General features: G+C 38.2%; 1 protein-coding gene across 4 annotated transcripts; it reads left to right on the forward strand.

The window, feature by feature from the left end:
* Positions 1 to 255: 255 nt before the first annotated feature.
* Positions 256 to 11,247, forward strand: fam161b (FAM161 centrosomal protein B). Of its 4 annotated transcripts, none has more exons than XM_066670182.1 (9): positions 256 to 512; positions 3,288 to 3,606; positions 3,787 to 4,262; positions 5,175 to 5,515; positions 5,658 to 5,779; positions 7,246 to 7,413; positions 7,525 to 7,624; positions 8,058 to 8,227; positions 8,826 to 11,247. In XM_066670182.1, exons 2-9 carry the CDS (start codon positions 3,311 to 3,313, stop codon positions 8,920 to 8,922), a joined length of 1,770 nt encoding a protein of 589 aa, XP_066526279.1. In that variant the 5' UTR covers positions 256 to 512; positions 3,288 to 3,310; the 3' UTR covers positions 8,923 to 11,247. The 4 variants fall into 4 exon arrangements, with proteins under 4 accessions (XP_066526279.1, XP_066526288.1, XP_066526271.1 ...); XM_066670191.1 differs by lacking the exon at positions 256 to 512 and adding an exon at positions 828 to 869; XM_066670174.1 differs by lacking the exon at positions 256 to 512 and adding an exon at positions 883 to 1,043.
* Positions 11,248 to 12,094: the final 847 nt, after the last annotated feature.

Genomic DNA, 12,094 nt, shown 5'->3' on the forward strand with positions numbered 1-12,094 from the left:
ACGACAACTGGCAGATTTTAATATTTACTTAATATTCAGAATACACTGAGTGCTATAATCATGGTCTTGAAGTACGACGATGGCCAATAAACACACAAATTTATTTCTTTTCTAAACACGGTTTGGTTTTCGAATGATCGCCATCTATCGCTTTGGCGGGAAACTGCAGAATGAATTGCAAAAGGACGCTTTTGCAATATTACAATCACCACCCACCCCGACAAAAAAACACGTCGTTTGTTAAGTGTGCTTCAGTGTAACACCAGATCATATTCATCATTTTTACTGCGTATCCGTATATGAAGAATGGTAATAATTTTCAGCCCCGTTTTCAGTTCAAAGCCCAATCCCCGGGCGCTGGTGGTGGGAGGGGATTAGAGCTTGGGATCATGGCCAGATGATTTTGGCCACCCTTGCGGGGAAATGAAAAGTGGATTCTATCATCGGATTATATCCGTTGTCGTCCGTGACTGCAGCGCGTTCGCCGCACCGCGCATAATTACAGGATACTGGTGAGGAGACGGGATCAAACCGTTGCACGGAATTTAAAGCTGCTTTAACTTACAGAGAGAATGACAATTATGCTACATAGCTTTGTCTAATTTCTCATTCACAGACAGCTTATTTAAGCGATCACACGTACGTCTCAGTGGTGTTAAGTTAGATACATTTGCTTTTACGGGTTTTCCACCAAAAATGCCGTATGTTGTGGAGTCGGCGTTGTTGTTACCATAGCAACGAGCCACCGCTTGTTGTCATGCGACAGGCGCTGTACAAAAGCAAACACAGCAAAAAACGACTTCTTACAATAACAAAAACTGGACCGATTTATTCACACCTGCGACTTCAGAAAGGAATTCTTCTTAGATGTGCGGGTTTTTTTCTCGTAAAATCACACATACATGTAAATCAATATAGAACATATTTATGCTTTTGGTTCATGACCTAGATCATGTTTATTATTATTATCAGAGTTTATTGTGGCATCCTGCTTTTTCATAATTTCTAATAAGTGTGAAGACCTTTCCTTCTGATTACCACAGGTAATGTCTGGCTACAAGTGTGGAACTTATTAACTATTAATTATTGATTAGACTGGTGCTTTACACCACTCACTTGGCATTGTGTTTGTTGATATAAGGCTTACATGCAGCTGCCTGGCCATGGAAACTCATGTCATGAAGCTCCTGGTGCATTGTTTTTGTGCCGAGGTTTGGAACTCTGTAGTTATGGCTGGCTATGTCTGAAACAAAAGAACATTTGATGTCTTACAAATCAGTGCCTTAAAACTTAACATTTTGAAATAAGTTGCATTTAAGGCTTTAAAGGCAGTAATATGTCACCAGTTTGACAGGACAAAAGTACACTAATATTCACGTACTAAATCAGACAATGTTTTACATGCATTTGGTTCAGACACAACATAGCACCTTCCTCCCTTACATGATCTGCCACATGTCTGAATTGCTGTGGTTCCTAAACACATCCATTGATTTTGGAAAAAACTAGAGGGGAAGAGATTTCCCAAACTGACTTTTTGACATGGAGACATCCTATTATAGTACCATGCTTGAGTTTGCTGAGCTTTTTTTTTTTTTTTCTCTTTTTCATCTTCATAAAAAAATAATATCAAATAACCATCTTGAACTTGGGTTTTAGATGAAGGTTTTGTGGGGTTTTGATAGGGAAGAAAATTACTAAAAGACTGTCAGGGACAGGGCAGATCTCCTTTCCCAATATTTTCAAAGACTCTTAGAAAAAAAAATAAAAAAATACACGCATTAAGTAAATAAACAGGTCCAAAGAAAATACATGAGCTGCTTTGAATCCTGTCTCTGCGCTTCACTTCAGTTCAGCTTAGTTGCACTGTGGTCAGTGCTATTACGTGATATTTATGCAATGCTTTCCACACAGTGGTTGATTTTACAGAACAAATTACAAAATTGAAATTTTACAGAGATAGATGAATATTTGTAACAGTAAGTCTTGATACAAACAGTAATTAATAATAGGCATGATTGTTTTCTCCCATGTCCATGTGAAACCTGATTCCCATTTAAAAATCAATTGGAAACTTTCAGAAAAACAACACAACACCATTCACCAACATACATTTCTCTCTATCAAATTATCAACAGTCTGTTGTTGTCAGTGGGCCTCATATATGAGGCATTTATTGCATTTAAGGGTTTACAACTAAAAGCATTTAAACAACTTAAATTGGTCTTAGGTTTGCCTAAACTTATGCCTAGCTGAGGACTAAATGCAACATGATTCCATGGCATTGCCTAGAACTCAAAGTCAACATGGTGTTCTTTCACACATATTTTAACATATGACGTACACCAATCAGTTATTATATTAAAACCATCTACCTAATATTGTATACATCCCCCTTGTGCCCCCTAAACAACTGTAAACTTCTGAGACATGTCATTTATGAAGGTGTCTTGTGGTATCTTGTGCCAACACATTAGCATTAGGGTTGGGACAAAATGTTGATACAGTGATATATCATATTGCTATATTTTGCGATTCAATATAGATATATCAGTGCCAAATATTACATTTTTTTATTGAAATAAAGTAAGTCCAATTTGACTTATCAGAGTAACTACATTGTATCTTTACGTGGTGGCACCAATCGAATAAATAAGCTAAACCTGTGGTGAAGACAAATTAATTCAGGCAAGTACCATCTTCTTTTAAGTCTTAAGTCTGGGCCCACTTCTGCTTTTGCAACAGTGAAGGCACAAACAAAATGGAAAAAGTCATTTGCAAGTACATAGGATATTTACAGCTATTTACTTTGTAATGATTACCCACTATGACCTGGGCAGGATACAGTCATGTGTGTTAGAGGAATTAAGTTAAGCCATGCACTTTGCTGTCTTATATTCGTTGTCAGATTCTGTGAAATTGACACTAATAAATACATAATTCCTTCTGTTTGCCTATTTAGGAATATTTTATCTTCTTCAGTTACACTGATATTGTGATTGCCTTGCAGTATATTGAGATCTGGGGAGTTTGGAAGACAAGGCAAAATCTTTGACCAGCTGTCTAGCTGTCACAGTTCAGCACTTACCAAAGTCAATCAGATCGTAATGCATGTCCATTTTTCCTGCTTCCCACAAAACAACTTCACAAACTGACACTCTAATGATATAATCAATGTAATTCACATAACCTGTCTGTGGTTTAAGGTTGTGTTTGGTGTATTTTAGGCCACATAATAGAAATGCACAAGCATTCGACCTTGTGATTAAACTACTATTTTTTCACAGGCCTTCCCTCACTTAGAAGATCAATGTCAGAAGAGAGCATTGCTCACGCCAAAATGATGAGAATTTCAGAGAATATACATTCCTTTCTAGATGACAGGGAGAGGTCTGGGATATTTCTGGAGCAGCATTTAGAATCCCTGAAAGCTACACACCGACAACAGATCCAGACTATTGAGCTACAGCACCAGGCTGACTTAGAAAGAAGAATCTTAAAGAATTCCCTGCTTGTTGCAAACACAGACTCATGTAAGACCAACGGACAAAAGGAACGTCCCAGTAGTGAAAGGAATGGTATTAAAAAGAGAGAAAGTATCTACAAGTAAGTTCACTAAGTCGAAATCTATTTTGTTGTAGATACAGTATTAGTCAAAACCTGGATCATTTTAATAGAACAATCTGACACCAAGGTAGGATAAGAAAATATTGTCTACTTATATGATTTTTTTTTTGCCACTGCTGCATATGGTAATACTTCTGTCTTTCTGAACCTCTCTGAAAGGTTTACTAAACCAAAGAGATCCTCATCCACACCTGACCTAAGCATAAGCTTGAACAAGAAACAATCTTTCGATACAGCTCAATCATGGGTCACGAGTCCAGCTATGACCCGAACTCGAGGTAGCCAGAACCAAACTCTCCTCCAGGTCAAGGAATCGAATCAAGCCATATCTGACAGAGAGGCAGTAGACTTGGCTGAGTGTCACAAACAGGTTTGTGTGACACCTGTCCCTGAGCATGTCTTCATGTCCCTCTATGACAACTTTGTACATGAGAAGGAACGGATGAGAGAGGAACGACGGAAGCAAAGGAAAGAGTTCCTCCTGTCCATGCAGAAGCCTTTTACATTCCACCAGCGAGAGCAGAAGAAAGAGGAGACAGCAGTTGACAAAAAGTGTGAAAATAACAAACATACTGGGCGGAGGACAGCTATAACTAAAGCAGTAACAGACCCAGCCATCTCTGAACATTTAAAAGGTAACTTTCATACAAATATGCATACATATAACAAAGGTGCCCTTCATACAACATAGATATTGAGGCATTGATATTGCCTCAGTCCTAGCCTGTTCCATGCTTTGTTACCACTTGTGGTCAGAGTTTAACTGTAATTGTCAGATATGTAAGCAGCAAATCAGCTGTAAAACTGTTAGCCAGGCTCTGTGATTCATATTTTTTTCATTCATAAATTAATTTCTGTGAAAAAAAGCATTGCAATTTTGTCTTTTATCCCAAGTGCAGTCAATTAGCTAGAGAGATAGATTTACTGTCAGAAGGATTTCTGTTTTCATTCTGCACTGGAGCTATGATGCTAATGCTGCAAAAAAGTAATGGATTTTTGTTTGCAACATGTTAACTTTAGTAAATACAGAGGTTGGAACTAGACCCACATGGATTACAATTCTGCTTAGTGTAGTAAAAAATATATTTTACAATAAAACCATTATCTGCTACATTGATATATATTTAAGTAAATATTCCATGATACTAATATGATTTCAATGTCATTGGGCATCACATTTTCAAACTACATGCAAAACACTCCTTTATTTTCATAACTAATTAAATCTTTTAATATGTGAAGTCTCTCATTGTGTGATCCGTTGATCTATTAAATGTACATCCGTCCATTGTAGCCTGGCTATAAACAGTAGTAGCAGTTATTTTAAAGCCTCAGATATTTTGTCTGCACTTTTGTCATTGATGTCCTGCATTGTCAGTAATGTTCCTCACTTGTCTTGGCCAGTTTATTTTATTCTGAGTAATGGTATAACAGTGTAAATCTAAATTTTTTGCTGAACTGGTCCATTGCATAGCATAATGATAAGCTGTTAATTATTCTAATGCTTAGCCATGAGAACTTCATAACTTTTATAACTGTCACTTTAGAGGAGGAACAGAAGAGGAAGATCCGCATTCAAGTGAGGGCTCAGGAGACCCTCAGGGCATCCTCTGCCCCCGTCCTGAGCCAGGCGTCCAGAGCGGATGGCCAACAAGGCCGCACTGCCCAGAGGACCAAGAGCAGGGTACTTGGCTTCTTAGAGAAGAAGCCATCCTTCCAACCAAAGACCAATGCTCAGGTGCCAGACTTTGATAAGCTATACCAGGACTTCCAGAAAAAGATGATGGAAACAGCAGAAAAGAGGGAGGTTACCGTTTGCCAGCCATTCCAACTGCGCACATCTGCTCTCCAGCCACGTCCCAGCAGCAGCAGTACAGAGCAGACATTGGTAATGTAACTTTAAATGTTTTGCTTTATTTGTTTGATTGTATGTTTTATTTGAGGTTTCATGTCAGATAATATTTGACTTACTTTCCAAATTCCTTCCCCCAGCAATATATACTCAAACTTTAAAATGTTCCTTTCATTAGAACTGTACAAACAAAGAGAGTTTGAAGAGGAACAATTTCTGTGGTGGCTTGAGATCGTTATCCATGGATACTCTTCCAACTTATATTACTGATGCTGCCAGGAAAAGGTCCATGGCAATAAGGTGAGCAGGAAACCCTAGAAAGGTAGTAGTAACCTAAAGCACTTTTTTACATTCTATTTACTTCATTTAGTATTCTGTAAAGCAATGAGCATTAGTCTGTGCTCAAATAGAGGACACGGTAATATTCATTCATTCATTCATTCATTATCTGTAACCGCTTATCCAATTCAGGGTCGCGGTGGGTCCAGAGCCTACCTGGAATCATTGGGCGCAAGGCAGGAATGCAACCTGAAGGGGGCGCCAGTCCTTCACAGGGCAACACAGACACACACACATTCACACCTACGGACGTCAATCCACCTACCAACGTGTGTTTTTGGACTGTGGGAGGAAACCGGAGCACCCGGAGGAAACCCACATGGACACGGGGAGAACACACCAACTCCTCACAGGCAGTCACCCGGAGCGGGAATCTAACCCACAACCTCCAGGTCCCTGGAGCTGTGTGACTGTGACACTACGTGCTGCGCCACCGTGCCGCGCTACACAGTAATATCTTAATAGATAATCATGTTCGGGTCTTAAATATTCTTAATACTGAACTGAAAGCTGAATGTAAGTTAGAGCTCTCACGATAGCTGTTTTTTTTGTGGTTGATATATTGTCCCAGAAATAAATGCAATGAACAGTATTACTGTCATTTTGAGACCACTTTGTGCCACTGTTATAATAATAATCTAATAGCATAATAATTAATTGACATCCTTTTAAAGAGCAATATTTCATGCTTTCTTCCATGATCCTGGTTTTACATGTGCTCCTTTAGTGCATGGCTCTACTTGGTTTGATCTAATCTGCATCTTTGCCCTGCACTCTCATTATTTTTCCTACCTGAGCCTCCTTTGTAATCCTGGCCCCTTGTTATGTTGCCAGGTGTTCCTTGTCTCTAGTCATGTGTGTATATATATACCCCCTTGTTCTCAGTGCTCTTTGTCTGGTCTTGTGTATAGATGTGTGCTTTTTGTGTTTGAATGTTTTTCTGTACGCCTACACCAGTTCATGATTGTTTCCTGTTAGTTTCTCTTTAGTTCTAGTTAATGTTTTTGTGCTTATTTTCAGGTTGTCCTTCGTTTGTGTTAGCTTTTGTTTATGTTAATAAAGTCTCCCTTGCGTGTGCATCAGCCTCCTCGTCCCTGACTAGCCTTTTAGTAAAAATGTAAGAATATTCAGACATTGGAAGTAGAACAATATACAAGATATTTAAATATCCTAATTAAATAAAACATTAATAAAATAAATCCACTGTTTTCAAAAAAAATTGACAGAAAAGAGAGAATGCCCCTGAACAGAGAAACCAGACAACAGAACAGTGTGATTGGGTAAAATATTGGTGATGTTCAATTGGAGATTAAGATAAAAAAAAATGTGTACAAGAAAGTTGACAATGTAATAATTGTGACAGGCCTAATGTCAGTTGAAACAAAATTTGAACATTTTGTTTTTCCTTTTATTTTCATATCATGCAGGAAGTCTATGGAACTGAAGGACAGTAAGGAGCAGGAAAATGCAGAGTGGATGAAACGACACAGAATGAATGCTCAAGCCATCAGCAGAGCAGTAGCTGCACGGGCCAAAGCAATGGACCCCCATAAGAGTCTAAAAGAAGTCTATCAGGAGAAACTCAAGCAGCACAGGCAAGCACTCTTCTTCTGAACTGAAGAGCAATAGGTGACACCTATGTTTTTATGAAAATACACAGTATATATATATTTATTTATTTATCTAAATTTTTATTCTATCTATAGGAAGGCTGATCAAGAAAGAGTAAAAGATTATAAAAGAGAGCTGAAAGAGATAAAAACTCGGGTCACAACCCGTCCATATCTATTTGAACGGGTCTCACAGGTACAAGTACAGTCTTTTTTTTTTAAATATGACTTGTGATCAGAACTTGCCTTTAATTTGTAAATGTGCAGTACTTTGCAAAATTTATTACATTTCCATTCAAAAGAGCTATAAAAATGCAATACAAAAATGGAACAAATGGAAGCTACAAAAAAACAGTAAAAGTGGACCCACTACAAAAATAACCAAATATTTTAAATATATTTAGTTTGTAATGGTTGTGTGTAATTAAAACAATGTGTTCTTCATTACACTGATGAAAGAATAACTTTTTTTGGCTTTTGACTGGAAATTCAATAAATGAATATTGTGATCCCTATCCTTAACCCAGTACCCGACATTAACTGTTTTTCAAAAGCCAGAGCTTCCAAACATGCCTGAGTATTTCAATATTTTCAACAGACTAAGGTTTTCCTATCATTCTGCTACACAGAAAAATGCTAAGACCGATGCAGAACGCAGATACCGGAGCACTCTAGAACAAGCAGGCTTGGATGAAAATTTTGTGAGATCCAGGGGAGAAAATGACAAAATCCAGACATCAAAAAATGAGGATATTGACTCCAACAGTGATGATCAACATAGCTCTGTCACTGAGGCAAGGTATGAAGACATTTGTTGTACAAGCTCATTTCATAAGTTAATTCAGTTTACACAATATCTATACAAAAGCATTGCCAGTATAGTTGGAAGGTCTCTAGGAGCAGCCCAAGAGTCTAGAGCAGGGGTGGGCAATCTTATCCACAAAGGGTTGGCGTACCTGCTGGATTTTAGTCTATTCAGGCCAGAGCACACCTGATTTCACTCCTCTAATTACTTGGTCTCAGTAAAACTGATCATGTGACCACCTAGTTGGTTGGAACAAAAACCAGCAGCCACACCGGCCCTTTGTAGACAAGATTGCCCATCCCTGGTCTAGAGGGATATGAAAGAGGGCTAAAAATTGAATATCTTCAACAAAATACCATATTTCAACTATTTGGTTCATCTTATCCAATGATACACAGTATACATATTAAAGTTAAATTGGTCTCCCCACTTCAAATTCAATGAACCATGTGCTAAAATTTCATATAGAGTTATGTGTTATATTACACTTGGAGACACTCTCTGGCTGTCACTGGCTTTGAGGGAATGTGAGCATGTACATTTATGTAGTAGAGATTGTATGAATAGAGGGTGTAATAAGCTCCTACTGCAGCAGGCAAGGAAACTGGGAAGGAAGCGGGGAAGACAGCGGACGACACGAGGTGGGAATGGAAGTGAGAGTGAAAACCAAAGAGGAAGATTTCAGCTGACAGGGAGCAGGCAGCTGCAAGAGGAATCCGGTGTTTGTTGAATGCGGCAAGGAGTGCTCCGCGGTCAGACACAAAAACAGTGGCGTCCTCACACTGCTTACATCAATTAAATCAATCTGATTTAAAGATGATTCTGAACTGTGGGATCTCTATGTCTAACATCTCAACAGAGATTCACTGCCCAGAAATATTTTGGGGACATATTGGCCTTTGTTTGTAATCTGGATACTCTTGCTGTGTATAGACTTCTAATCCTTCACAGGGCAACACACACTCACATCTATGGACACTTTTGAGTAGCCAATCCACCTACCAAAGTGTAGGAGTGCAGACACAGGGAGAACACACCAAGTTCCTCACAGTCAGTCACATGGAGTGGGGTTTGAACTCACAACCCCAGGGTTGTGTAACTGGTTCCAAAAAACAGAACACAAACCTTAAATCATCAAAAATGACAGAGGCAATGTAATCATGTGCTTGGTATCTGCTAGTTTAATTTTTCTTTTTAATTTTTAAAATAATTTTTCTATTTAATTTTCTAATTGTGGTTTATTCTGTTAGAATGAAAATCAAAGTGTGAATCATATTTCTTCATTTTACCGTACCTCTCATTTTCAAGTATTATCGTGCCCCTTGGAAATGAGTTACAACACTGTCAGAAAAATTGTTATGTGATGAGATTGTTATTTTTCCTCTCCATCTGGAAAAGAGTATGTAATGTACCTTTAGGGAACACAACTGGTCTCTAAATCCACTGTTGGACCTTTAAAGGGAACATCTATGATTGTGGGGAAACGCAGTTCTCTCTGGTTGTTTGAGGGGCAAAACAACAGAGACTGGTGTTCGTATGTGGTTTAAGTTCATCTTTGCTGTTTGAATTACCACAGAATATCTTTTGTAAATCGAGTTGTTTATTTTTGTAGCATTTCTGGTAATGCAGTTGGCCATCTCTCGAGTTTGGATCCGAAACAGCAAAAAAGGCAATATTTCCCACCTATGGAGCAGAAACAGAGCAATATCCTCATTTTGGTTCGTGCATTTAAAAGTTTGGAGTTCTCTTTGTTCTTTAAATGAGACTATTACTGAGACTTGTATAAAAAAGTGTTTTTGATTACAATAGTTAATGTTGCCTTTATAGGTATATTTGCACAATTTGTACCTTCAGTGCCAACTTCTACCGCACGCTCCGTGTGACACCCTGTAAGGAGTTTAGTGTGTTCTCCCAGTGTCTGGTTGGGTTTCTTACTGGTGCTCCGTTTTCCTCCCACAGTCCAAAAACACATGTTGGTAGGTGGATTTATGACTCAAATGTGTCCCTAGGCTTTAATGTCTGAGTGTGTTGCCCTGCAAAGGACTGGCACCCCCTCCAGGGAGTGTTCCAGAGTCACCTCGACCCTGAACTGGATAAGCAGTTACTGACAAAGAATGAATGACTAGTGGGATTTGTGGGTTTCTTCGGTCGCCTGCATTCCCACTTGCCAGTGATTCACAAGAAAATCATAGCCCTTTGGTTGAAGTGTGCCCCTGGAAAATGGGGTATATAGTTGTGCCACTCAGCCCTACCCCTCTTACTCAACAAGGATTGAGACACCCCTATCATTATGCCAAACAGAGGTGTAGGCCTAAGTGGTAGAGCTAAGGAGTTAAATTGGATTCACACAAAGACAAATAAGGATTTATTTTCTCATTTTTAATTAGTAAGATGAATTAATGACCTCACTGGAAAAAAAAAGATTATTACATATGAAGAATGTACATGATTTGTTCAACAACCAAAAGCAATGGAAAAATATCATTAAACTTACATTCCACTTTCAGCTGGTGGTACAGTACAGTGCCAGGTACATTTGGGAAACAACTGTATGGAATTTGATTTTGTGTTTTTGACCTTCTTTTTTTGCCAAATAACAAATTAATGATCACTGTGCTTTATGCAGATATTACGCAGTGAAAAGTAATTCATTTTCCTATTGTTTTTTTAACCGGGGTGAGGGTTGGGGTGGTAGTGGGGGGTTTAATACAGTTGTGTGTTCATGCCCCACTTTGGGTGACTGTCTGTGAGGAGTTTGGTGTGTTCTCCCTTTATCTGTGTCAGTTTCCTCTGTGTGCTCCCCATAACCCCCTGTAATTGAACTGTGAACTTTAAAGGAACATTTACATTTCTTATATACTAGGAGAATGGCTTTGATTCTATAATGTATTCAGGCTATTAAACATGCTTCACAAATTAAACAAGAAAAAGCAAATATATTCGGTATTTTATGTTTCTAAATGTGTCAGTGCTACAGAGAAACACTTGAAAGACAAAAAACAAATCCTTACTTACCAGGAGAACTGAATATTAAAAGTTGTGTGTTTGCTCAAGTTTTATATTAAATCATGTTTGCGACCACACAAATGACATTACACCTTTCAGAGTATGTGGTGGTGGTCCTGAGGGTTTGTACCAACAACAATGAACAAACATCAGTTTAGGGAAACTTTACCATGGGATACAAGAATTACCCAATTTGTCAACTATGGGACTACAAAGAATGCAGTGATGGACAATGATATACAGTAAGTATTACTGGCACAGTAAACTGTTTTAATCGCCAAGCTCCATTGGAACACATACAGGAATAACGCAATTTGACAAGTTCCTTTTAGGACAACGACCATCTGAAATTCACATTTCAGAAATGTAAATCTTGAAGACCAAAGACTGGCTATTCTGAGAACCACAGCACCGCTAAAGTAAACAGCTATGGCTATTTATCTATCATCATAAAAAACCCTCATGTTGCTGTACAGCCCAAACTGCCCACCACATCACACAGCATCTCTACTCTGACTGAACTCGCAGAGAACACTCCCTGAAACCTATTTCTGATGTCTTTGATGATATATGTTTTAGAAATTAAAAGCATAAATGTTCCAGCACATTTTTAAAAGACTTAAAATTTCTTTGATTTATGTAACTTAAATATACATTGTGCAGTATTTCTTTTTTTTGAAAGTTCAAACTAATTTTCCTATGGGGTAAAGGGAACATTTAACTTTTCCTATGGAGTGTATATTGTGTGTGGCTTTCTTGTCAATATTCTGCACTTTGTGATGTCACACTGATAAGTGCATTTTAAATGAAGAAACTATTTATTCGAATCATTTTTAAATGTCAATTTTCATTGTG

This window comes from Hoplias malabaricus, chromosome 1, assembly GCF_029633855.1.
Source record: "Hoplias malabaricus isolate fHopMal1 chromosome 1, fHopMal1.hap1, whole genome shotgun sequence".
NCBI classification, from domain to species: domain Eukaryota; kingdom Metazoa; phylum Chordata; class Actinopteri; order Characiformes; family Erythrinidae; genus Hoplias; species Hoplias malabaricus.